General features: G+C 41.0%; 2 protein-coding genes across 7 annotated transcripts; one reads left to right on the top strand and one right to left on the bottom strand.

Annotated features, from left to right (window-relative positions):
• The first annotated feature begins 654 nt into the window (after window positions 1-654).
• On the top strand, window positions 655-19,188 carry col1a1b (collagen, type I, alpha 1b). Its single transcript, XM_008437279.3, has 51 exons — window positions 655-874; window positions 2,667-2,861; window positions 3,346-3,365; window positions 3,523-3,558; window positions 4,200-4,292; window positions 4,519-4,587; window positions 4,675-4,719; window positions 5,014-5,067; window positions 5,334-5,387; window positions 5,505-5,558; window positions 5,751-5,804; window positions 5,891-5,944; window positions 6,029-6,073; window positions 6,206-6,259; window positions 6,358-6,402; window positions 6,514-6,567; window positions 7,371-7,469; window positions 7,588-7,632; window positions 7,719-7,817; window positions 7,920-7,973; window positions 8,063-8,170; window positions 8,655-8,708; window positions 8,816-8,914; window positions 9,016-9,069; window positions 9,666-9,764; window positions 9,853-9,906; window positions 10,123-10,176; window positions 10,306-10,359; window positions 10,461-10,514; window positions 10,624-10,668; window positions 10,774-10,872; window positions 11,899-12,006; window positions 12,565-12,672; window positions 13,559-13,612; window positions 13,755-13,808; window positions 13,907-14,014; window positions 14,124-14,177; window positions 14,733-14,786; window positions 14,888-15,049; window positions 15,126-15,233; window positions 15,364-15,471; window positions 15,551-15,604; window positions 15,729-15,836; window positions 15,947-16,000; window positions 16,097-16,204; window positions 16,428-16,481; window positions 16,649-16,756; window positions 16,974-17,253; window positions 17,362-17,552; window positions 17,637-17,879; window positions 18,602-19,188. The coding sequence occupies exons 1-51, from the start codon at window positions 793-795 to the stop codon at window positions 18,746-18,748; spliced, it is 4,344 nt and encodes a 1,447-aa protein (XP_008435501.2). The 5' UTR covers window positions 655-792; the 3' UTR covers window positions 18,749-19,188.
• Window positions 18,748-24,949, bottom strand: sgca (sarcoglycan, alpha). 6 transcript variants are annotated; one of them, XM_081601146.1, is made up of 12 exons: window positions 24,795-24,949; window positions 24,426-24,557; window positions 24,127-24,335; window positions 23,281-23,347; window positions 22,952-23,150; window positions 22,702-22,870; window positions 22,150-22,358; window positions 22,035-22,061; window positions 21,776-21,949; window positions 21,616-21,642; window positions 21,475-21,519; window positions 18,748-21,344 (listed from the first exon to the last, which is right to left on the bottom strand). In XM_081601146.1, exons 1-11 carry the CDS (start codon window positions 24,829-24,831, stop codon window positions 21,513-21,515), a joined length of 1,257 nt encoding a protein of 418 aa, XP_081457272.1. In that variant the 5' UTR covers window positions 24,832-24,949; the 3' UTR covers window positions 18,748-21,344; window positions 21,475-21,512. The 6 variants fall into 6 exon arrangements, with proteins under 6 accessions (XP_081457272.1, XP_081457271.1, XP_081457274.1 ...); XM_081601145.1 differs by having other exon boundaries at window positions 18,748-21,519; XM_081601148.1 differs by having other exon boundaries at window positions 18,748-21,519; window positions 24,181-24,335.
• Window positions 24,950-25,512: the final 563 nt, after the last annotated feature.

Genomic DNA, 25,512 nt, shown 5'->3' with positions numbered 1-25,512 from the left:
AGTCCTTTATATTGTCTGGTTATATTCAACAATTATTTTACTTATTGCTTGCGCTGCTTTGTGTTACTTTCACCCATATATTTCACAATGACATATCATTAAAGGTGCTGACATGCTATGATGCAGTCTGGTTCTGGTGCGCCATCCCAGAAATGTCAGTGGATCCCATCTGGTCATCAGTGACTAAAAACAAGGTGCGAAGCCTCACAGTGAGTTCCCTCTGATCATCTCCATCTTTGACTCTCTTCCCCGGATCCAAACGCATCCAAATATAACATTGCGCACAACTTTCTTAAGAATATATACAAAGTAACTTCTTGAGGGAAAATAACTTATATGCTGGCTGAAAATCCGTTCTATCCAGATCCGCTAAAGACTTCTTAGCTTGACATAAAAAAAAAAAGTCTCAATTAAGAAAATCCACAGCAGGTAGATGATACGGGACGTCTGCAGCGCCTCAGAGCCGGTGCGTAAATGATGCCTTCCAACATCATCCACGTTTGAGCTGGGACGTGAACTGCTTTTTGTTGAGACGGCCCATTCCCCTCCGATGAAGGAGGGATTTTGCGCCCCCAACATGCAACAAGTTATGTGGTGCGCGCACGGCACCTCCCCAAAAGCTCAGCCATATAAAAGCCAAGATAAGTCATTTGTTTAGGCAGTAGGGAGTTTCTGCTGGGGTCTGGATTGGAGTTACGCACAGACCGGACCCTGCCCTATATGAGTGGTGTCTGAGGAGGAAAAAGAGGATCCCCCCCTGCCACAAAGAATCTACATGTCTAATATTTAGACATGTTCAGCTTTGTGGATATTCGGTTAGCGCTTTTGCTCAGCGCAACAGTGCTTTTGGCGAGAGGTCAAGGCGAGGATGATAGTAAGTATTCAAACATTGTTTTTCCTTTTTTTTTTTTTTTCTTTGTGGCCCTCTCTCAGGATGTGGAAAGTCCACAAGAGGATGCGCAGTTTGATGGAACTAGTCGGGATATTTGACCCGCCACCTGGCAGAACTGGGGAAATGTGTTTTCTTTTTCCACGGGCTCCTCTGGAGATCTGGAAGCGAATAGGAGCTTATAGACTGGACATTTTTTCCACACTTCTTTTTTTTTCTCCCCCATCTCACTGGCGTGCAGACACATGTCCTTCTGGAGTGCAAACCTGAGGGGAGCAGCTGTTTTATCTCTGCGCAGTGGTAGGACATGAGTTCAGACAGAGTTGAAACTCATGCAAAAGAAACAAAAGTATAAAGGAAAAGACAACAACATTTTAATTAAACAATATTTAGTCTGAATTTGGTGAGAATTTCTTTCGCTTCAGGAACTTGCACCCCGAGACAAAAGCTTGAAACCGCATCAATAAAGAGCAGACACACATCTGTGGAGAGCTTCGGCTCTAAAACTAAGAGAATATTGCAACAAATTAAGGGAAAAAAATGACAACGGAAAAATCTCTAAAGTCTGACGTCGACAATGGAATAAGTTCGTCTAGACGTCAATTAATCACCATCCGGAGTAGGGCGAGGGAGGCCTTCTTTTGCAAACAATAGTGACGCCATGTGGCGAGGCCTGGAACTGCACGTCTACGCTTTAACCCTCTCCTGATGCCCAGCCTGCAAAATCTACCACTCTTGAGACGTGATTGGACCTACTGTAATTGGTTATCAAGAAGCAGTCCATTTTTGAATGTTTTACTGGATCTGGAGCTGAAGCTTGTTTATCCACAATTACCAGGAAGAAAACCATTACCCTTCATATGATAATCCTTTAGCTAATGTTCACTTCGTTGAGCTCTACACCAAACAGGTGTGCAGCCAAAGGATGGATTAAAGGGGTCTCCAACCCAATTCTGCTGTATAAAAACTTTTTAAAAGTCTAGCATTTCAGTGGCTTTTAATATCATATTTCATCTGGTTACATCAATTTTACTTAAAAGTTTTATTTTTTGCTTTGCTTTTTCAAGTTGTCATGTTAGCCAGGTGATGCTCTGCACATTGTTTTATATCAAATTGCCAAATAACTGTTTGTAAAAGAATCTTTTTTAAGTTAACCTATTTTCACTTAAAAAGTAACAAAACCCTGTTGATGTTTTTCATACAGCATGCAAGTTTTACTTCTATAAAGTTTGTTTTTTAAAAATTTTTCCTGAAATATCTGTAGGGATGCTAATGATTACTTAAGCACATGGAAAGTAATATGTAACTATATTATTTGAACTGCAATGCTTAATGTTTGCAAAATGAACTTTTGGCATCATTTATTGTTAAATGTTGTAGGTTAGTTTCTAGTGTACTTTGACAACCTTAAGAGGAAGTGATCCAAGAGGAAGTTAAGCATTAGGCCCAAAGACCACTGATTTGTAGAGAAAGAAGTAAACTATAGTCTTGGTCAATTCAAATCAATTCATTCTCCTGCTGGTTTTTGCTAGCATCTCTTTATCCCTAATTATTGATTTTAAAAAAGGGGTATTGTTCGATTTTATGCAAATATTAGAATTTGTTGCAAACATCCCGAAATAGGGTTTATCAACATGCTGCTAAACTAGATGTGTCCATTTTTTTTCTGAGAATTTAAGCATCTAGCTTCAATTTACATGCAAAAATGTAAATATAATGCTAAATTCTTTTCAAAATCCTTGACTTCATCACAAATATATATATATATTTTTTTCAGAGCAATTTGGCAGCTGCACATCAGAAGGACAGTCGTACAACGACAAGGATGTATGGAAACCAGAACCCTGCCAGATCTGCGTGTGCGACATGGGGACCATCCTCTGCGACGAGGTGATCTGCGAGGACACGTCCGATTGTGAAGACCCCTACATTCCAGATGGAGAGTGCTGCCCTGTCTGCCCCGATGGCGAGGGTACGGCCCACCTGTTTTACAGTTTCATTCATGCCTTGCACCACCTCCTAGATTTGCTCCTCTGCTGCCTCTGGCCTCTAGACCTCACATGGACCTGAGCCTCTCAGCCTGTCTGCCTGCCTGAGGATTTCACATAGAAAAAAAAAATTCCTTTTGGATCACATTTTCCTGAGTTCTTTTTAACAAACGTTTTAAGTGCTCGATTACACCCTCTTTCTAATGGAGAGTTTATCATTTTCCCGACATGCCAGTTTGTGCACAACCATCACACTCCTCACCCCTTTTCCCCCCCGTTTCAGTTATTTAAGTTGCTCTTAGTGCAGCTATTACAAAATCATGACTGCATTAAAGTCCCTGCTTTAATGTCTAAATCTGCTATACATGCTTGGACTTGCAGCTTGACATTTCAGCTTGTCTTGAAATATTTTGAATTTAATTATATGTGCTAGCTGTTGACCTTTCTTTTTTTCTTTGATTTTTTTAGGTCCTCCCACTGAACCTACGGTATTTTAACCTTTCTTTCTCATAATTTTATTAATGTTGAGAAACAATTCCGAATTTATCAGACCTTAACATTATAGTTTAATAACATAAATTATTTGACATCCTGCAAACAAGATTACAGCATAGCTTAACTGTTTTTTTTTTAATGTACTTATAGATTCCAAAGGGACCCGATGGCCCCAGAGGAGATCCGGTAGGTTTCTATTTACTTTGTTTTGTAGTCTAATCATACTGATAACTAAGGAAAAAGAAATAATTGCAGAAAAGTCTGAGACACAATTTTCAGTATTAATTTATATGCATATTAGACAATCCTGACGAGATTTCTGAAACATTATCTGTGTCTACCTTGTGGTATTTCAGCCCAGTTCATGAAAGCTGCTCTACATGTTGCTGATTATGTTGTATTTAATACATTTACAAGAAGATTTTTTTAGTTAGCACCAAAAAATAGAGATGTATATGAGCAATATATGCTCCATGAATTAGGAATGAAAACTGTCAGAAACCAACATGATTGCTGATAAAGCTGCTGTGACTTATAACTGTAACTGTTAACTAGCTCAAGAGGTCAAAGAGAGTTCATGAGACTGTCATTGAGGTTTCTCTTTAAAATGAGGTGAAAGATCATTAATAAAGTGTTTACAATATTTTGTAAGCAGAAATGTGCTTGTATTAGACAAATATTTTTGTTTATGTTCTTTTTTTAAAGTTATTGAATATGAAGTTCAAGGTGTACTGACACTGATGTGATGTTTTGGGCTTCTGAAAGTAAAGTAAAACATCGTCTGCATAGAGAGGCATGTAACCTGTCTGGAATGCTGTTTTTCCCAGGGTCTTCCTGGTCTCCCTGGCAATGATGGAATCCCCGGACAGCCTGGCCTTCCCGGCCCACCTGGCTCCCCTGGCCCCCCTGGCCTTGGTGGAGTACGTATCAGAGTTTCATCTGACAATAAAAACACCTGAAAGTGTTGACCCAATTCAGCAACCTTCCTTCAGATTAAAGCATTCATAGATCGATAAAAACACTGCTCTCGTTTAAGATTTCTGATATTTGTAACAGGATTATGAGAGGCTGGACTAGCTCAAGTATTTTTCTGAGATGTTTCTATGCTGAAAAAATGACTAATTTCCTTGTCTTCTCCCTTCACAGAACTTCTCTCCTCAAATGAGCTACTTCGACCCCTCCAAGTCCAGCGGCCCACCCGTCCCCGGCCCAATTGTACGAAATTTTCATAAAGTGACCCATGTTTTTAGAGTGTACAAAAATGTAAATTGATGTCTGATTTTTCTAACTCTTCATCAACAGGGTCCTCCTGGTCCCCGTGGTGTTCCTGGTCTTCCCGGCCCACCTGTAAGCATTTTTAGCAGAAACATACGTAATCCTCCAAACCTCCCCAGAAAGTTTTCAAAAACATATAAGTTGGTTGGGACACTAAGAACAAAGCAGGGATTTTACTCTGATGCCATTCTGGCTTGACTGACATGCATAAATAAGTCAATTCAGTTTGTATTTGAAAAATAAGAGTCTCTGGCCCAGACATTTATAGAGATGGCTATTGATGCACCACTAACTCCCCCCCCATATATCATTCAGCTCATCTTTTAATAAGATGTGTTAAAAATGTTTTCTCTTGATATCTTTCAGGGTCCTTCAGGTAGCGCAGGACCCCAAGGAGAGCCTGGTGAGCCCGGTGCTGTGGTAGGTACACATTATAACTGGTTTGATAAATGGCAATTTTACTGTGTCACTCATTCAAACGTCATCAGTTTGTAAACTGCAGCTTTTGATTTAAACATCATTAATGAACATGATTACGTCTAGAGGCAAATAAATGTCTTGCTTTTCTTATATTCGACTACATGATGTGTCATTGGTCTACTTCTGCATACCGTTTTTTTTCCACTTTTCTTCATCTGTGTCAATAACATTTTGGAATAAATGGTATTATCTGTTGGTGTTTTTAGGGTCCAATGGGTCCCCGCGGTCCCGCAGGCCCTCCCGGAAAGAACGGCGATGATGTGAGTGATTCTGTTTCCTTTTTACCTGCCCTTACAGCTAAAACTGCCTCTTTACTACTTGGTCGAGCATCTTCCTGTGTTTTGAAAAACATGTTTCTGTCTGTGTGTCCTCAAAAGGGTGAAGCTGGTAAAGCTGGACGCCCCGGTGAGCGCGGAGCTGCTGGCCCTCAGGTGAGCCGAATTAGAGAGTCTTTGACCGTTCACCCAAAATTCCTGTCCGTGTTCACATTTGCAAATTTGTGCTTGTTTTATTGCTGTTTTTTTTTGTTGTTGTAGTTCTTAGTTTTTCAATCATGATCACATTTCCTTTCCATTTGCATGAGTAACTCCCATGATGACAGATCTCTTCTTGTTTTCCTGCAGGGTGCTCGTGGATTCCCCGGAACCCCCGGACTGCCCGGCATCAAGGGACACAGAGTGAGTCTTAGTGCTAATCTGGAGCTTCTGAATTAGAGTCACAAGCAGAAACATGATCTAATAATGACTCCCGATGTTGCCTGCAGGGTTTCCCTGGTCTTGATGGCTCCAAGGGAGACGGCGGACCTGCTGGTCCTAAGGTAAGACGCCCAGAAACCCGTTCTTCCGTCTAGATCACTTTGCCTTGTGATCCAGCTGTTTAAAAGCTGACCTCTGTCTTGCAGGGAGAGCCTGGTGTCCCCGGAGAGAATGGCATCCCAGGCGCCATGGTACGTTTTCAGTTGCACCGTCCTAAAGAGTCAATTTAATGATTTCTTTGATCTCCTGAGGAGTTTTATTCTAAGAGGTCTGCAAAAATTAGAAGAAATTGATCAGTTTTATTTTTTTCTATTCTCTTGCAGGGTGCCCGTGGTCTTCCTGGTGAGAGAGGCCGCCCCGGACCTGCTGGCCCTGCTGTAAGCACCACCATTTTTACACTTTCTAACCTTAAACCTTCTTCAACTCGCGTGCAAAAAAGCTGAACTGAGCAAAATCTGTTTGCTCTTCCATGCAGGGTGCTCGTGGTAACGATGGCAACACCGGTCCTGCTGGTCCTCCCGTAAGTTTTCAATGATTAAAATGTTTTTTTACTTTTCTACATAAAAGAAAGTTAGTTTTGCCTTTTCTGACCATGCTCCTCTAACAATCTGTGTCCAATCCTGATGTTTAGGGACCCACCGGATCTGCCGGACCCCCTGGATTCCCCGGTGCTGTCGGTGCTAAGGTAAGTCAAATAGGTCATATATTTTCCGTATTTAACTGAAAAAGAAAAACAACTAAAAACTAAAAACAACTAAGTCAGAAGTTTTGTTTCCTTTTCACCAGTTAAGTCTTAGTGTTCAAATGTTTTCCTCTGAATGAAGGAAAACACATCATTGGATACTATTGAACCTCGGTTCTGAAAAAAATTGTTAATTTTTGCAGGAAAAACTTAAGCTATAACTTTTAAGTAAGGATATTATGGATTAATTAAACAGTATGCTCGACTGCCAGCCATCACGGGGTTCACTGATCCTAGCAGCAATCAGAAGACGTAATTGGACCCCAGCTGGACCTATTTCCTCAGTCACTTTCCATTTACAAAGCATCTTAGAATTCATTTCCTTTGATATTCCACTTCCTGGAGTTAAAAAGGAATCGCAACAGCAATGACCTGCTTGGCTTTAAAATATGGCTAATAAAATTCTTGTTTTTATTCTTTGAAAACGTTTAGTTTAAGTGCAGGTTGTAATTATTCTACCACATTTTTGCGCTTAGATCTCATAAACTGCACATGGACTTTAAATGGGCTATTTTACATCAATAGAATGAAATGTGTTCAAAGACATTTATCAGAACCCTTGTCCATCTTTTGGCATTAATGTTTTTTTGTTTTGTTTTGTTTTTTGTTAAGTTTGCGTCTGTTTCATGTTTGATAATAAGCCAGGAAGTCCTTCTCTCAAACATATTTTGCAAATTTTTCATGATACTTACTTGATTTTCAAGGTGCTGATTTCTTCATTGGTGTTGCTTCCTTCCCTCTGACAGGGTGAGACCGGACCTGCCGGAGGTCGTGGATCTGAGGGACCCCAAGGAGCCCGTGGTGAGCCTGGTAACCCAGGACCTTCTGGACCCGCTGGACCTGCTGTGAGTAACAGGACCTTTAATCAGTCTGACTTCCTTTAAAACGAACAAACAAAAAAATCAGCATGAAAACATTTTAAAGTAGGTTTCAAACATTTTTTTCCCATGAATTTCCCAACAGGGTTCTCCTGGATCTGATGGTCAGGCTGGTGCTAAAGGTGCTAATGTAAGTTAAGCACGAGACGCACTGATCAGGTTTATTCTGCTTAATCATTTTTGATTGTTTACACTCCGACTTGTTTTTTTACGCAGGGCGCTCCCGGTATCGCTGGTGCTCCTGGTTTCCCCGGTAACCGTGGTCCTGCTGGAGCTCAGGGAGGCGCTGGTGCTCCCGGTCCCAAGGGTAACAATGTGAGTAGACAGCATATCGTGTGCAGAAATGTCTCCCAGTCAGTGTCACAGAGATCGGAAGTGATTGGACGGAATAAATGAAACGTGTTTCTCTGCCAACAGGGCGAGCCTGGTCCTCCAGGTCCTAAGGGAGAGGCTGGTGCCAAGGGTGAGCCTGTAAGTCTGAAACCACATTTGGAGGAAAAATGAGAACCACGCGCAGCCTTTTGTTTCTCGGATGAATAAGACGGTTCCTTCTTTTCCAGGGCCCAGCTGGACTTCAGGGACTTCCTGGCCCCTCTGGTGAGGAGGGAAAGAGAGGACCTCGTGGAGAGCCTGGTGGTGCTGGACCCCGTGGACCCCCTGGAGAGCGTGTATGTTTATTTTTTTTTACCCTTTATTTATCGCTTTGTCGTTTTTTTGTTAGTGTTGAGAAAGTCACCCTTGAATTCCTGTTTTCACATTGTAGCAGTTCTAATGCTACAATGTGAAAACAGATGTGACGAATCCAAATAAAAGAAGAATAGAAAGCAGGAGAACTTGTGTTATTTCCTATTCATAGCTTAAGTTTAAAGACTAAAATACAACAAAGTGAGCAGGTTTGTGGTGGTTAAATTATCCTCTTACCAGCATCTGATGCTCACATCTGAGACGATGCATTTCATGCTCAATCAAATCAAAAACCTCTAAATTGTAAATAGACCTGCAGTCATGTCTGGTTTTAGTACTAATTTCATGTAAAAATGTCTGTAGTCCCTTAAAAAAAATCACTTTATTCCCAGAGCTGCTTTGGTAATACCATATTTTACCACGTTTACTGACCTGCTTGGTGGGTTTGTTTGGTTTTTTTTTTCCCAGGGTGCCCCCGGTGCTCGCGGCTTCCCTGGTTCTGATGGAGCTGCTGGTGGAAAGGTAAATGAAACCAGGAGCAAGTATTTGCAAACCCTTGGTACAGAACTTCATAAAAATAACTAAATCTACTGGATATGATTTCTGACCCTTTGTGACCTTTGTAACAGGGCGCCCCAGGTGAGCGCGGTGCCCCCGGACAAATGGGATCTCAGGGAGCCACTGGTGAGGGCGGAAGCCCCGGCGCTCCTGGCGCTCCAGGATCAAAGGTGAGTTTTGAGACAAACTGGAACAATTCTGTTTAATGCAATGAGATGAAAAGAAAGAAAGAAAAAAAACAAGTGAATTTCAACTTGCTCCTCCTCTTTAGGGTGTGACCGGTAGCCCCGGAAGCCCCGGCCCTGACGGCAAAGTCGGACCTGCTGTAAGTACTGATAGTTTCTAAAGATTTGACTGGATTTCTAGTTAAAGTTCCTTCAATATTTTAGAATAGAACCACATATGAAACTCTTTTCAGACCAGAGTGAAAGAAAAAATGAAAAAAAAAAGGCTAGCTTCTGATCTCTTTACGGTTTAACACAGTCAGCAATCAACACCTAAAGTTATGGTTGATTATGGATTAGCTTGCTCAGTTTCTAAATGAGCAAAATAAGATCCTTCATTGAAGAAGCTCTTATTTTGGAGACCATGGTTGCTTCACCTCTGGAAATAAAACCTATAAGGACATTTTCAAGAGAACTGAAAGAACGGGGTTCTAGTACATGAGTGTGAGGCGTTCGTGTTCTCCCCAGCACTCTTATTATCTGAAGAATGAAGAACTAGCAGAACACAAAACCTAAGAGGAAGATGTGAGCAAAGATTTACAGTCTTCTGGTTTTACATGACCTAAATGAGATCCAGACTTTCTCAGCCAATATCAAAACACACGACAATGTCCTTTTGCCAGCTTTAAAAATGAATCAACCTAAATGTTTTTTTGTGTTTTTAATAAAACATTTTCTCTCCACTCCTAACCATTAGGGTGCTCCTGGTCAAGATGGCCGCCCCGGACCTCCCGGCCCCGCCGGATCCAGAGGACAGCCCGGAGTCATGGGATTCCCCGGACCCAAGGGAGCCTCTGTGAGTGAACCCTTCACCGTACCGTGTCTTTGAGGGGATTGATGAGATCCTTGGGTTGCGAGTGTGTGAACTCTGTTTGTGTCACCAGGGCGAATCTGGTAAAGGTGGCGAGAGAGGACCTGGTGGAGCTGCTGGCCCAGTTGTAAGTACTACAGGACCTCTTGAAGTTAAGACGAAATCAGAATAAGAGCGCATTAGATTTGAAAGTCTGGACTGAACTGAAGATGCTTATTTGTGTAAACTGATTTTAAATTGTGTTTTCTGCGCCATAGCGTAAAGCAAATAAACCGAAATGAACTGAAGTTGAAATATGAGAGTAGAAACATTTTGGTAAATATTGTGACCTTCTTCTGTTCAGGGTGCTCCCGGCAAAGATGGTGATGTTGGAGCTCCTGGACCTTCTGGACCTGGTGTAAGCAGTTTGCCTCCATTACTTTTAAGCATCAAAAATATAATTTTCATAATCCTTCCCTTCCCCCCCTATTTTTATTAGGAATATAAAATAATAATATATAAAAATTTCTCCAACCTCTGATTACAGGGACCTGCTGGAGAGAAAGGAGAGCAGGGACCTTCTGGTGCACCAGGATTCCAAGTGAGTTTTTGAAGCCTTCCATCTTCTAAAGTGATTTGGTTTTGTTTTTTTGTCCCACTTTATAATTCATACATTCAACTGCATCTTTAATTATTGAACAGGGTCTTCCTGGACCCCAAGGTGCTACTGGTGAGAGCGGCAAGCCTGGCGAGCAGGTATGATCTGCATCATTCGTGGCTAAATCGGAACTATTGACAAACAAATTGTTTGGACAAAGCAAAATTAGACCCGACAGTAATCGCTCTTTCTGCTGCTTGTGTTCAGGGCGTTCCTGGAGAGGCCGGACCACCTGGCCCATCTGGACCCAGAGTAAGCCCCTCTTGTTTTGCTGAACATCCTGTTTTAATATTTACAGTACATGCAGTATTTACAGCACAGAGAAAAAGCCTGATGTTTTCTCTGCGTTTCCTCCAGGGTGACAGAGGCTTCCCTGGTGAGCGTGGCGGTCCCGGGCCTGCCGGTCCAACTGGAGCCCGTGGCGCCCCTGGTGCTGGTGGAAACGATGGACCTAAGGTATGGTAAAAAAAAATAAATTAGCTGGACAGAAAATTTTACAGCTCAGACCTGGAAGAGTCTTGACCTCTGTGAAACACGTCGATTAAGGGCAGTGAACAGCAGGAACACCTGCAAATATCAGGAAAGGGAAATCCAATTTTTCCAATTTATAGGAGTCAAAAAAACATGTGAACATCCTGGGTCTGGATTTAAAATACATTAATATATATTAAGTGAGACTATTAGTGGCTTTTAGCAGAGGTACCTACAGAATATGTTAAAATGGGTCGTGATAAGCAGAGACCAAAACCAAACTGACAAACGAGACTATTTGGGAATCCCTCTGATTTTTGCCTTTTAATCTTTTTATCGGAAACAAAACAGCTTTGCTAGGGAAACAAGTGTGCTCACATGCGTGTCACTTCCTATTTACTCAGCTTAGCCTGTGATGATCATTTGACGATTTTCAGAAAATATATGGAACACGCTTCCACATTCATGCTGATCAAATATCGATCAAACCACCAGCTCATTTTGTACTGCGTCTGACAGTTAGCATTTTAAATGACTTTTCTATTAACTTCTCTAATCTAAAAAATAATACTCCAAACTCCTATTTGCTTCGTTAGCTGACATAGTCTTTCATGTCAACAACAGTCAATGGAAATGGGGAATCATATAAAATCTTTGGAGAATAATAAACAACAAAATGTTTCCCGTATGCAGGATTTGAGCATTTCTACAAAGATATACGAGACATTTGTTCAGCATCTGTAAATGTGAGCTGGAGTTTTATGTTTGTTTTGCATCTCTGTTGTGGTACGGGTTCTGTAAAAACCCAGGCATTGTCACGGATTGTGACAATGCCTGCCACTAGGGGGCAGCAGCGGGGTAAATTCACTCAATTACAACTTTTAAGCAGCGGAGGAGTAAATGAACAAACTTCAAACTGTACTGGGTCTCCAAAGTCCTGATCTGTTTCGTCCAGGTCATATCTGGGGGATGATTAAAATGTATTTTCTTTCTTTTTTTGTACCTGCACAGGGAGAGCCTGGAGCTGGTGGCGCCCCCGGTAGTGCGGGACTCCCTGGTATGCAGGGAATGCCTGGAGAGCGAGGATCTGCCGGTGTTCCTGGACCCAAGGGAGAGAGAGTGAGTGTAACAGCCAAACAATTTGGATAGACTAATTCTACTGTGTGACAGCATTTAAAACTTTCACTTTGTTTTACTTTCTTTTAATATTTGCTTTGTATAAACTTAGTGTAAGCTAATAGGTTTTCATCTTTCTTTGAAAAATACATCCAAAACTTAATAAGTAACCCGATATGGCTCTGAAAAAGTCAAGATATCAGTGTCATACTGACTTATTGATTGCTATTTAAATATTGTCACTCTTAGATAAATCTTACATGTTGTTAGAAATTGAGATATGCTGTTGTTTTTGTTGTTGTTGTTTTTTGTCACAATAATAGCAAATTTGTTATTATAATTGTTTTGAAGTATCATAATAAATGGTTCAAACTTGGGGCTCTAATATACACCAGTTGGCATGGATAACATTATGAGCAGCATGGTTAACTGTGTTGAGAGTTCATCACTGAAAATCGTAACTCCTTTTATATTTTTTTTATCCATTTTTATTATGGCTTGCTAGGCCAGCTGGCATTCAATTTCACATTCATCTGTTTAACCACACTTTTCTCTGTTTAGGGAGATGCTGGTGCTAAGGGTTCTGATGGCACCTCTGGCAAAGATGGCGTGCGCGGTCTGACTGGTGCTATTGGACTTCCTGGACCTCCTGGTTCTCAGGGTGAGAAGGTGAGATCAAGGACGATGTTTATCTTCATCAACATCTCTACTTCTTCAGGTTTCTTCTCACATATAGAGAAAAACAATCTAAATATGGTATTGTTTTGAGTCCTCAAACTATGATTAAAAAAACAGCAAATGTATGTAATTCCTTTTGCAATATGAACAATAAACCATAGTTAATGCACTAGTCTGCTATTGTGGCACCATGTGCAACTAAAATCTCTCCTCACCAGTTATTTTATTACACTTTTTTTTATTTTTTTATGAATGGATATTCTTATATCCAGGTTGAAGTCAGGTTGAGATTATACATTGCATTCAAACAATCATAAATACAACAATATCCCCCCCAAAAAACAAAGATAATATTTAGCATAACTGTGTAAAAATCCAAACAATATTGGTCTTAAATTGTAAATTAACAGTTATAATGCTTTAACCATAATTACTGATTAGAATTTTCAATTTGCCCTTAAACAATGTCTATTTTAGGAAATTTAGACTCTTTGCCAATTTATAATTTATTTTTATTTTTCTGCATTGAATCCCAACCTAAATTGCGCTAATCTTACCAGAACATCAAAGGCAGACTTCTCCAGTCTGTTTTTGATGCTGCTTATGTTAAAATCATTTAGAATATTATCATGAAGACGATTTATGTAGAGAGTAAATGGATCTCAATATGGCACCCTGAGGGACTCCTTAGGACCAATAATAATCAGTGTTCAAGCGGATGAGCAATTAAAAAAATATATTACAGCACTCTCAGACAAATTTATAGTCTGTCAACATAATGTATCATTCATACTGTAAGTGAATGTGTGTTATATTTATTTTTATGATTTATGATTATTTTGTCTGCTGACCTGTACTTCTTCTTCTCTGGTTTTAGGGAGAGGCTGGTCCCTCTGGAATCGTTGGACCCTCTGGTCCTCGTGGTTCCCCTGTAAGTTGTTTTCTAAACCCTTAAGTCGTTAGATTGCTCCAGTGGTCTTTATTAATTCAAAAAGACGTGAGACCTCAGTGCATGATAAGGGGACGCAGCATTTCCCAAGAGACTGAACTGACCTAATTGACGACTCCAACAGGGTGAGCGTGGAGAGACTGGACCTGCTGGACCTGCTGGATTTGCTGGACCTCCTGTAAGTAAAATGCAGATCGGAGTACATATTGAATTCATGTGTGACAAAAACATGGACTCTAATGTTTTTTTTGTTTTTTTTTTATCCTCCCATTTCAGGGTGCTGATGGTCAGCCTGGTGCCAAGGGAGAGAGTGGTGACTCCGGACCAAAGGGAGACGCTGGCCCTGCTGGACCTCCTGGACCTTTTGGATCTGCCGGTCCTCAGGTTTGTCACTCTACAGTCAGAAGCATCTGACTCTGTGTTCTTCAAGAGGTTTTTACAAATGTTGTCTTATTGTCTGATCGTTTTTTTTAAATACATTTTTGTTCAACAGGGACCTGCTGGTTCTACTGGACCCAAAGGTGCTCGTGGTGGTGCTGGATCTCCTGTAAGTCAACATGCAAATATAGAGCAATTCCTGAAAACATAGTTGTAAATAGTGATTTTTCATCTAAAGAAAATATTACAGGAGTCCTAGGAAACACATGGACTCTATGAAGTCCAGTATGGCAAAAAATTCAATTTATGAATTATGTGCCTCTTTTTTATTTACACTCCTGATTTGTTGAGTTTTTGCAAACAAAAACAACAAAAACAGATGTGGTCTGTTCTTATGCTGGACACTCCAGTTCTATATTAAAGTGTTTTAAAAATTTTAGCAATAGGGTTTAGCAAGGTTCTTTCAATAATTTGTACTGAAATAGCAACTGCCATTAAATTTGGGAAGTATTATAAAAACGTATTATAAAAGTTTATTTCTTTCTCTCTCTCTCTCTATTTAAATTCAGTTGTCAAAAGACAAAATTCAACAACCAAAAATTGGACAATAGCTATTCATATTTTGTTGTAGAAAATATCTTCTGTAGTAACTTAGCTTAAATATTCTCACATTATGTTTGCAAATACATTTAATGTTTCACCATACCTGTGTCTGTCTCCACAGGGTGCTACTGGTTTCCCTGGACCTGCCGGCAGAGTTGGACCCCCTGGCCCCTCTGTGAGTTTTAGAATCATCACGTAAATTACCTTCTACATGGCCGTGGGGTGATGGCTAATGGAGTTGTTCTGTCTTACTGTGACCTTGTGGCGTGATTCTAGGGAGCTTCTGGACCCCCCGGACCTGTTGGACCCGTTGGAAAGGACGGACCCCGAGGATCTCGCGGTGAGACCGGCCCTGCTGGTCGCCCTGGTGAGTCTGGTGCTGCCGGTGCTCCCGGTCCCAGTGGAGAGAAGGGATCCCCTGGCTCTGATGGATCCCCTGTAAGTACTCGCCACTTTACCGCCATTCGCTTTGCGCATGATTCAACCCCACTGACTCCCGCGTCCCTCTGTGTAGGGTACTCCCGGTCTGCCTGGACCCCAGGGTATCGCTGGAGTGAGAGGTATCGTAGGTATCACTGGACAGCGTGGAGAGCGTGGTTCCACTGGTATCCCTGGACCCGCTGTGAGTATTCTTGACATCTGTTCTTATTTTCTAAACCTTGATGTAAGTGCTAAATTTAACTTAGGCTCTCTAAAACCATTCACTGGGCACTTCCCTGCCTGACAAAAAGCAATCCCCTGTTGTTTCTTAGGGTGAGCCTGGTAAGCAGGGACCTTCTGGCCTTGTTGGTGAGCGTGGACCCCCTGGACCTGGTGGACCCCCTGGACTGTCTGGTGCCCCTGGAGAGGCTGGTCGTGAGGTATGAGGCTTGAAATCACTATTGTTTGATATTTCCTTTCGATTCGTTATGAATGACCAGTTTTGCTGCTCCTCTGCAGGGATCTTCTGGTCATGATGGTGCTCCTGGTCGTGACGGTCCTCCTGGCCCTAAGGTGAACATTTACTCTTTAAAAAGGCTTATTTCCCCCAAAATCTTATCTAAAAATGGAGAACTCTTCCTTACACATCTGAAAATGTAGAGCTTAGCTGCCTGGCTAACAGACATATGCTTTATAGGGAGACCGTGGTGAGAGTGGCAATGCTGGACCCCCTGGACCTCCTGGTGCTCCTGGAGCCCCCGGAGCTGTCGGCCCCTCTGGCAAAAGCGGTGAACGCGGAGAGAGTGTAAGTCCCCCCATGATGCTGGTGCTTTTTTTGATTCAGTTTGTCCCAAACTTCTTTGTGTGTGTGTGTGTGTTGTTTATTTTTGTATTAAACCTCTTTCCTTCCTTCAGGGTCCTGCTGGTCCCGCTGGTCCTGCTGGCATTACTGGACCCCGTGGTTCTACTGTAAGTTCATCAATCTACGGCACATGAATCCCAGTTATCCACATTAAGTCTCAGAGTTGTGCATTAACATGTCATGGCATCTTTGGCAATTTTCAGGGCGCTGCTGGTGCTAAGGGAGACAGAGGAGAGGCTGGTGAGGCTGGAGATAGAGGCCACAAGGGACACAGAGGACTCAGCGGACAGCCTGGTCTGCCTGGACCTCCTGTGAGTCTCTACTACCACTTATACACTGCTAAAAAACAAAAAGAAATATCTCCTCTAAGAGTTTTATAATCCCTTAGGCATTCATTTTCACATATGCAATCATATTTGATACATTAGAACAGTACTAAACACTTTATATTGATCAGTCCTCGTAGATTGATGTTTTAAAGCTTTTAATGCTGTTAATTATGATGATGACGTCATTATCTTCGCCTGCTACCAGGGAGTTCACGGAGACAGAGGACCCGCTGGTGCTTCCGGACCCGCTGGACCCAGAGTAAGTCCTGCTGCTTTGCGTCACCATGCCAATATTTGGATACACCACTAACATTTGCGATGCTTTTACTAAAAAGCAAAAGTACTTGGAATTCCTTTATTGTGTCAAGATAACATGTCAAAGAATCAACAAAGTTAAACTTCTAAATGATTTGCTTTTCATTTAAGGGGCCATCTGGAAACAACGGTTCCCCTGGTAAGGATGGACAGAACGGTATGCCCGGACCCATCGGACCCCCTGGACCTCGTGGTCGCAATGGAGAGCTGGGACCTTCTGTGAGTTTCATTACTATTAGAAACCTTTCTAGTAAATTGGTGTAAACAGTGCAAAAGCAGAAGGAAACTGAACATGTATAAGATGTTTCAAAAGGCCTCTTCAAATCTAATCAAGTCTTTTAAGGACAAGTTAAGATGTCTGGGTGACTTTTACAAAAACCCTTCGGAACCCCTGCTGTAAGTCTGCCTATTTCATTACCGTCTTATCTCAAAACAGGGTCCCCCTGGACCTCCTGGACCCCCTGGACCTCCTGGAGCCCCTGGCAGCGCCTTTGAATTCGTTGCACCACCCCAGCAGGAGAAGGGCCCAGATCCTCTCCGTGGTGGCTACCGCGCTGATGACCCCAACATGATGCGTGACCGCGACATGGAGGTTGACACCACCCTGAAGACCCTGACCCAGAAGGTTGAGAATATCCGCAGCCCCGACGGCTCCCAGAAGAGCCCTGCTCGCATGTGCCGTGACCTGAGGATGTGCCACCCTGAATGGAAGAGCGGTGAGTGAGGATCAGAGTTCGTAGACCGTTTTTTTTCTTTTAGCACCTTTTGCCAGACTTAGATTTTGATCAAACCTGAAACCCTCCTTATATTTTTCTCGGTTACAGGCACATACTGGGTTGACCCCAACCAGGGCTCTTCTCTGGACGCCATCCAGGTCCACTGCAACATGGAGACTGGAGAGACCTGCGTCTACCCCATCGATTCCAACATCCCCATGAAGAACTGGTACCTCAGCAAGAACCTCAGAGAGAAGAAGCACATCTGGTTCAGCGAGTCCATGACCGGTGGATTCCAGGTGAGAGTCGCCGTCACAAAATGCCTCCGATTACTTCTAGTCAGTACGATCAAAAAGTGACTTTTGCTTCTACCCGTCACGCAGTTCCAGTATGGCACCGAGGGAGCTGATCCCGAGGACGTCAACATCCAGATCTCCTTCATGCGCCTGATGTCCAACCAGGCCTCACAGAACGTGACATATCACTGCAAGAACAGCATCGCCTACATGGATTCTGCAACAGGCAACCTGAAGAAGGCCCTCCTTCTCCAGGGCTCCAATGATGTCGAGATCAGAGCCGAGGGCAACAGCCGCTTCACATACAGCGTCAGCGAGGATGGCTGCACGGTAAGTTCCCTCTGTCTTCGTATTGAGTCATATTTGTAGTTATGCACTCATACAAATTTCATGACCAATTTGTGATCAGAATAAGATTTAGATCAAAGACGATGCATATAGGAACTTAGTAGCATAACTAGCTAGCATGGTTAGTGTCGCTAGCAGCAGCAAAGTAGGACTTTCTTTTTGTTTTACCTGGTTTACAAACATGAGTTGTAAACTCAATGAAATAAAAAAAGCACCTTTGCTCTGTTTAGTCTTCTTGCTATCTAGTGAAGTCTTGCTCTTTCTTGCTGTCCAGTAGCTTAAATAAACTAGATATATCTGAATATCTTTAAGAAAATACATGTTTGTTTTAGGTTGCTTACTATGTCTTAGTGCTTTCTCTGGCCTCATTTATTTGGCATTACTGATATTTCACATAGCAATGACATTTAATCTTCCTTTCTCAGTAACAACTTCCACACAGAAAGTGTGAGAAATATCTGGCAGAAGGCACCGTCCTCATAACTTTAAACCAAAACTATACTGCTAAGTCAAATTAAATAATTTATTTTATCCTAAGCACACTCTTCAGCTCAAAGTAGTAGTAGTACAAGGCCACGAGCTATGACTAATCAAATTCAAATGTGAATATATCAGTTGGATAGCTGATTTTTCTGTTCATTTCTATGTATCTGTTAAGCTATTAGAGACTTATGTCTGTTTTGTCTTTCTGTTTATCTCTATAGTCACACACTGGCACATGGGGCAAGACAGTCATCGACTACAAGACATCGAAAACAACCCGACTGCCCATCATTGACATTGCTCCTATGGATGTTGGTGCACCCGATCAGGAATTTGGCGTCGAAGTTGGCCCCGTTTGCTTCTTGTAAAAAAAAAAAAAAAATGAAAGAAACATGGACATGACATTGTTGTTTTTTTCTAGCAGTCATCTCTAAAACCTCTTTTTTTTCTTATGCAACCAAAACTCATTCGGCCGCCATTGGTCCACAATGCTTTAAAACCACTCCACTGAAGACGGTGTCTGCATTTTTTTTTTCCAACCCTGAGATGCTTTTTATTTTGGGACTGCTACTTCATCTGAAAACCAACCACACAGGGACACTTTAAATAAAACTTTTTGATTCCACTGGCAACAAGAAAATAATGTACGTATGTGTAAAATTTCCCCAAAGGAGATGATTAAAAATAAGAGAAAAAAAGAAAACAGAATCGGGTGACTTTTTACCTATTTCCTACCACTGCAGAAGGACTTTGAAAACAACAAATGATATGTACCATTTTTCTGGTGTTAAATAAATTGTAAAAAGTGTGGAGTGTCTTGTTGATCTAAATAGATATGAAAAACACCTGAACTTTGGACCAACAAAAAAACAAGACAATTAAGCTCACCTTCATTGCAATATATAGATGGCTACCTCAGAGTCACCCCCCAATTTTTCTTTAGAAATTGCCTATCGGGGGACATTAAACCATTTAAAGGTGCTATTACTAATCCAAATGAGGTCCAGTTATCAGTATTTGATGATCAAACTCTCACTCTCATACTGTAATTGTTGCCACTAATGCCTGCAGAACTTTGGTGCTACTAAATTCACTCATTGTCTTGTTGTCTATGCAGTGCAATTGTTTTCTTCTTTGAGTGTTGGTTTGATGACAGAGGCGATTGCTGCAGGTGTGATGCATGCATTCGTGTCTTTGTAGATACAAGCGAGTGACTTCCCTGCCCACATGTTCAGTGTTTGCCCCATCTGTGGAAAATCCCTTAAATATCCTTGAAAAAAAAGAAAGAAAAAAAAAAAAAAAGAAATCACTCAAAAGAACAGCACACATCTTCCCGGTTGTTTATGTTTCATTGATGTCTTTTTTTGCAGAGAGTTTCTTAAAAATGGAAATTGAAGCAGACCGACTTTCATGATTTCAAGGAGAGATTCTGTACTTATTTTGTACATGTATAATAAATCAAGATGTTTTTAATTATTTTGGGTGCTGAAATAAAGCATGTGAAGTGGTCTACTCGGTGGCAGAGTTTTCACTGTTGTTAAAACTTAGAGTCACGCATTCAGAAAATATGTCTTGCATTTAAGACCATGTTTTATACTCTCAGACAGCGAGGCCTTTGACAAAAACCTACATAAACGTTTTGTGTTGCAATGAAGCAGTTTCTGTTTCTGACAAGCAACAGTGAAAACAAGGCCAACATACATCTGATTGAAAAAAATGATTTTTAAATTCTCCAATAAGTAGCTTTGCGAGTGGCATAGCTGCATCTGCATCCTCCTGCAGAAGAATATCTTTCATTATCAGAAGACCAAAGATGTCTAAAGAAGATAAAGCTCTAGTTTTTACAGAAGGGAAAAGACAGCCACCTGGTGGATATTGTGTGCTATAACAACTATGGCTCCACAAATATACAAACACAAACGTGTTTTTTTTTATTAGGCTATATAGAGCAGGGGTGAAAGTAAGGGGGTACGGCAGGGTACTGCGTACCCCTAAAAGATTTAGAGGGGGTACGCAGTACCTGTAAGAGAGGGGAGCGGGTGTCTGCTGTAAAAAATCAATGGGTTCACTGTGCAGCCGTGAGTTCACTCAATAATTAGCCGTGACTGATTCGTTTTTCAAGAACAATCTAAGACACGACTTAATCAGTTATTAAATTATTTTTTTCCCATTTCATATTGTTTCTGAACTGTTCGTGCTATACAGCAGGGCTGCAACACGTCGATCGCTGAGGGTTTTGAGTCGATCTCAGCATGAGGTGACAAACTGAACGGCGCCAGGGCGTTGAGACCGTCCTCCTCGATGTTGGACCCGTCAATCAGTGTTGCTTCCTAAGTGGACAGTTTGATTTCACAGAAGTTTGATTTACTTGGAGTTATATTGTGTTGTTTAAGTGTTCCCTTTATTTTTTTATATATTTTCCCAGCAACACTTTTGTTTGTTCGGAGTTTATTTTCAGATCATATTAACTTTGATCTGAAAATAAATGAATATATATACATATATAATTGTAAAACTACTTTCACCCCTGATATAGAGTAATGAAAAAAACAGCTTGCAGTTTGAGTGTATATGTTTCGTGCTTTATGAAATCTTTAAAGAATGAATTGCCTTGTATTCAATCCCTTCAAACTTTCTACATTGAACAGAGAAAACAACAAAGTATGATGCTGCCACCTTGTTTTTTTTAAAAAAAACTTTCTTTCAAAAGTGGCTTTATTATTGCACTGGATTTTATTTAGAGGTTTCTGTCGGGGACTGAACACAAATGCTTAGATGCAGCTGACAACGTAATGTCAAAGCAATAATTTTGCGTGCAATAATCATTTATTCACCTAATTTGAAAAGGTATTCTTCATGCGCTCAAGAGGATGGGATTGTTTGACAATAATAGTGAACATAATAATTTGATTACTACAAGGAACAAGTTCAAGTCTTGAAATGGACAAAACAAAATAGAATAAGCTAAAAAAAAAAGAAAACACAAGCACAAATCATGAACAGCAAATAACAATATGATAAACTGGTTGTTTGGTTAATTGTGCTGCAAATAGGCAGTTCCAAAAACTTGTGTATATGAAGCAAAGTTAATTACTTTGTGGAGCTTCAAAGATGCTTTATCTGTGACCGACATCACTTCCTGCAAACAAGGACGACATGAGAAGGAATGGCAAGCATGAGGGAGTGTAAGTATCCGGTGTTAGCGAAAGGAGTGAATGTAGTGATTTGGTTTTACCTGGGCAGTGTGTCACTATAGGGATCCCTATGAGAAGAGCAGAATAGTGATACGTCACAACAAAAGACACATAAACTCAACACCAACTTTATCAAATGGCGGAAATTAGGATGACTGTTGCGGCTCAGAAACAATAGCAGTTAGCAGGAGATTTTCTCACTGTTGGGCCATGATGAGAGGGATGCTGTCCGACTGCAGCGGTGACGCCCTCTCTCCTGTGCGGCTGTTAAACATGGGCAGCGTAGAGAGAGGAGGAGGGACCGCTCGTTGGGAGGCCATGCTTCTCAGCTCCTCAGTGTTCCCGTGGATGGTTTGTTGATGGTACAGCTGGATGCTGGAGAAAGCAGAGCATCACATTCAGGTTCGCGTAGTGTCTCGTTCACGTCCTTTTTTAGGTTTTGCAAAGTAAGTTTGCTTACTTGTCTGTTTTTGCATCCCTTCTTGCACTAGAAACAAAATGAAAAAAAAAAACATTACATGAACTTAAACCATCGTACCTCATTTTTATTTTGAGCATTCAAAATGGATACTTACACCCCCTCACGCCTGCCATACATGATGTAGGCCAGCAGCATACACAGGAGGATGGCAATGATCAGGGGCACGATCACAGTCACAATGTAATCTGGGAAGTAGTCTCTGCTCGGGGGAGACTCCGGAGGGTCGAAGTAACCCTCGTCCTCCAATATCCCGGAGCCCATTGTCGGAGCAGGAGGCGCAGGCTCCATCTTCGTTCGGTCAAACTGCAAAGAGAGACAACCAAATATGACATCTAGTCATAGTAACTGTGACTAGATGTCATACTAAATTCTGTTGGATTTAGGTCTCAAATGTCTGGGTAGGTGATTCCAAAACGTGCATTTTCCTTTTGAGGAAATCATTCTTTAGTTGATTTGGAAGGTTGTTTAGACTCAAGCATTTAAAACTTTACCAAAAAAAAGGCCAAGTTGAATATTATACATTCCTATCTCTTATCTTATGAGTATTTAGTTATTTACTTATTTATATACAGTTTAAACATTATGCTTCAAAACAACAAGCCTACTCTAAAGGGATGATCTTCGTGAAGGGAGTTTTTCCTCTTACCAGCTTCGTCTTGCACCAGGTGATGCAGTTGCTGGGGATTTTGCAGAAGTGGCATTCTCCAGGTACCTTCACTTTGTCCCCTGCTGCGCACTGCCTTTGGTATTCTGGCGTCACCACCTTCTGCAGACACCTGGAGAAGTACTTCTTTGACCCCACCTTCACATACACACTAAGACAAGACAGGTTTTGAATAAACAGAAATACAGATTTCAGCGCTTTTGCTGGTTTTTGTACAGACGACTCTGTTTACCCCTCGTAGTGTCCTGCAAGAGGGAGGGGAACTCTGCCTCCGCGGTCGAGGGCGTTGGTAATGTTGACAATTTCCAGCGCCTCATTGTTCCACAGCTTCTGCAGATCCTGCTTTATCTCACTTTGAACAGAAGAGGGCAGCACCTTCTCAACCTCCCTCAGCTCGATGAAGAACTCCGCTTGGTAGGGCAGCATCTTCTCTGTTAGGGAAATCATGGATTTTATTTTTTTTCCACATTTCACATTTCCTCATATCCTCCTGACTCACACATTGTTGTCTGTAGACTAATATAAACAAACAAAAAAACAAAAAAACAACAACATACGTACCTGGAACAGCCTTGATGACGAGAAGGTCTCTTGCTGTGTCATAGCTGTTTTTGTTGATTGCATAGATCTGAGGGAAAATAATGACAAATCTGTTAACCTTAGCTTTTTTTTTTTTTTTTAATGTAGAACTCTGCAGAGTTCAGTGGTTCCTTAGTTGGTACCTTCTCAGTAGATGTTGATGTAAAGCTGGTTTCACTCTGGTTTCACCAACATTTTATATATTATGACAGATTTGAATTTAAAGTTGATCCTGACCATCCAAAATAATTTACTTTCATTTTGGGACAGATTGTCACACACTTTAACTACAACCAGGAGGAACTCCACCAGTTCGGACAAGAAGTGTAATCAAAACTCCAGACATAATTAAGCCAGAAGCTTTTAGATGACCACAAAATCTGTGTGGTTTCTCTGCAACCAGCTATAGAACATTTACCCAATTATTACAATGTGTATGCATATAGTTTTGACACAAACACAAAAAATTCAAAATTGTGAGTTACATTTTTGAGTTTTAACATTAATTGAACTGGTCCCCAGATTAAAAAAAAAAAAACAGCATTCTAAAGCCCATGAATAATATGGATTTCACTCACATTTTGAGTTTATCTGTTTGAACTAGCTATGTGGCTTTCATCTTTACTTAACCCAAAAAACAGATTTTTATGTATTAATATATTCTATTTAATTAAAACTACAGATACTTTGAGATACTTTTATATTTTTTCTTCAAAGAAGTTTTACAAGTTTTTTTCTTCTTCTTTTCTTTAAATCCAGGCTTAAAATAGCTGCCGGAGAATCAATCCAAACCTTTTATCTCTACAGATTTGACAGCTTGACGCTTACTGCCATTCTAATTGTCTCTAGCTGTTCTTGATGTTGGTACAAAAAACTCCAGACCTCAATAAAGGTTTTTCCTGGAGTCGTTGGTGTGCCATACAGGAAGCCATTCTCACTGGGACGCCTTTGGATGAAGCGGAGCCACTCTGGGAGGTCAGGATACCCCTGCTGGTTGCACTTAAAGATCATGGGGTCATTATGGATGACCCCGGCTTCTCCATGTAAAAAATAAATACAGCAGTGTGATAAAAGTGTATTTTTTCGCTGTCTGTCAATTGTTAAGAAAATGAGCGCATCAGACTTACTGTAGAGTTTTTGCGAGTAGGAATCAAAGTCACTCTGGAAATTTTCTCTCATCACTTCATATGTAAACAACCTCCCCACAGCAATGGTAAATTTGATTTCGGCACTGATCCCACACAAGCTGGCAGCGACGACTGAGTGGAAGTAAAACAAAATAAAATAAAAAAGACATTAAGTCTAATGTAAAAAGAAAAAATATTGCCAAAATCATGAAAAATGACTAAAGCAGGTCAGTTGTTTAGTCACATCACTGCCTGGCTGAAATCACAGGTAACATTTCCATTCAATAATGCAGACTTAAATGTAAGACATGAAGCTTATTTTTGGTTTCTTTAACCTCGTGAAACTTAACGTTTCAGAGTTAAACTTGCCTGCTGAAATGAAAAGCCAGCTCCTGAATCCCGCCATCTTGTTTTTGGCCTTTGACTGACGGAGCCAAATGTAGAGGCGGCAAGGGTGGGTGGAGGGGGGTCACCACAGTTAAACTCATGGCAAAGTTATTTTTGCCTCATTCACCTAACAACATCCGGACTGATGTCTGTCTGTAAATTGAGGACTGTAGTGAATATTTGAGAAAGGAAAAACAACACACTTTTTTTTTTTTTTTTTGCTTCTTTGCTTATTTTACATGTGGAAGAAAAACCGTTAAAAAGCGGCAAGAGATTTTAGACTGAGGTGGAGGTTCACCTTCCAGCAGATCAATGACCCTGAACAGTGAGAACTAATGCAATGGTTCAGATCAAGGCCTGCTATAGACTCTAAATCTGGATCTTCACCAAAGTTAACAGAGCTTGCCTTGAACTATTTAGTAAAAAAAAAAAAAAAAAAGAATGAGCAAAGATTTAATTTTCTAGAACTACAAAGCTGAGAGATGTATCCAAAAGACCTGAAGCTAAAAGCTGATCCTACAAAATACTGAGACCAGGGGGGATGAATATAAAGTCACTTTTCAGTCTGTAGTTCTTGACGTTTTGATTGCTTATTGATCGTCACCTGATGCTTCGAAATACAACTTTAGAATAGAAAGAACACATTCCTCATACAAATCAATATATGATGCATCTTGAATACGGCGCAGCTTCGAGGCTT

Source organism: Poecilia reticulata, chromosome 19 (genome assembly GCF_904066995.2).
Source record: "Poecilia reticulata chromosome 19, P_reticulata-male-v2, whole genome shotgun sequence".
Lineage (NCBI taxonomy): Eukaryota > Metazoa > Chordata > Actinopteri > Cyprinodontiformes > Poeciliidae > Poecilia > Poecilia reticulata.
The sequence above is the reverse complement of the archived record's forward strand: the minus strand, read 5'-3'. Positions and strand labels throughout refer to the sequence as shown.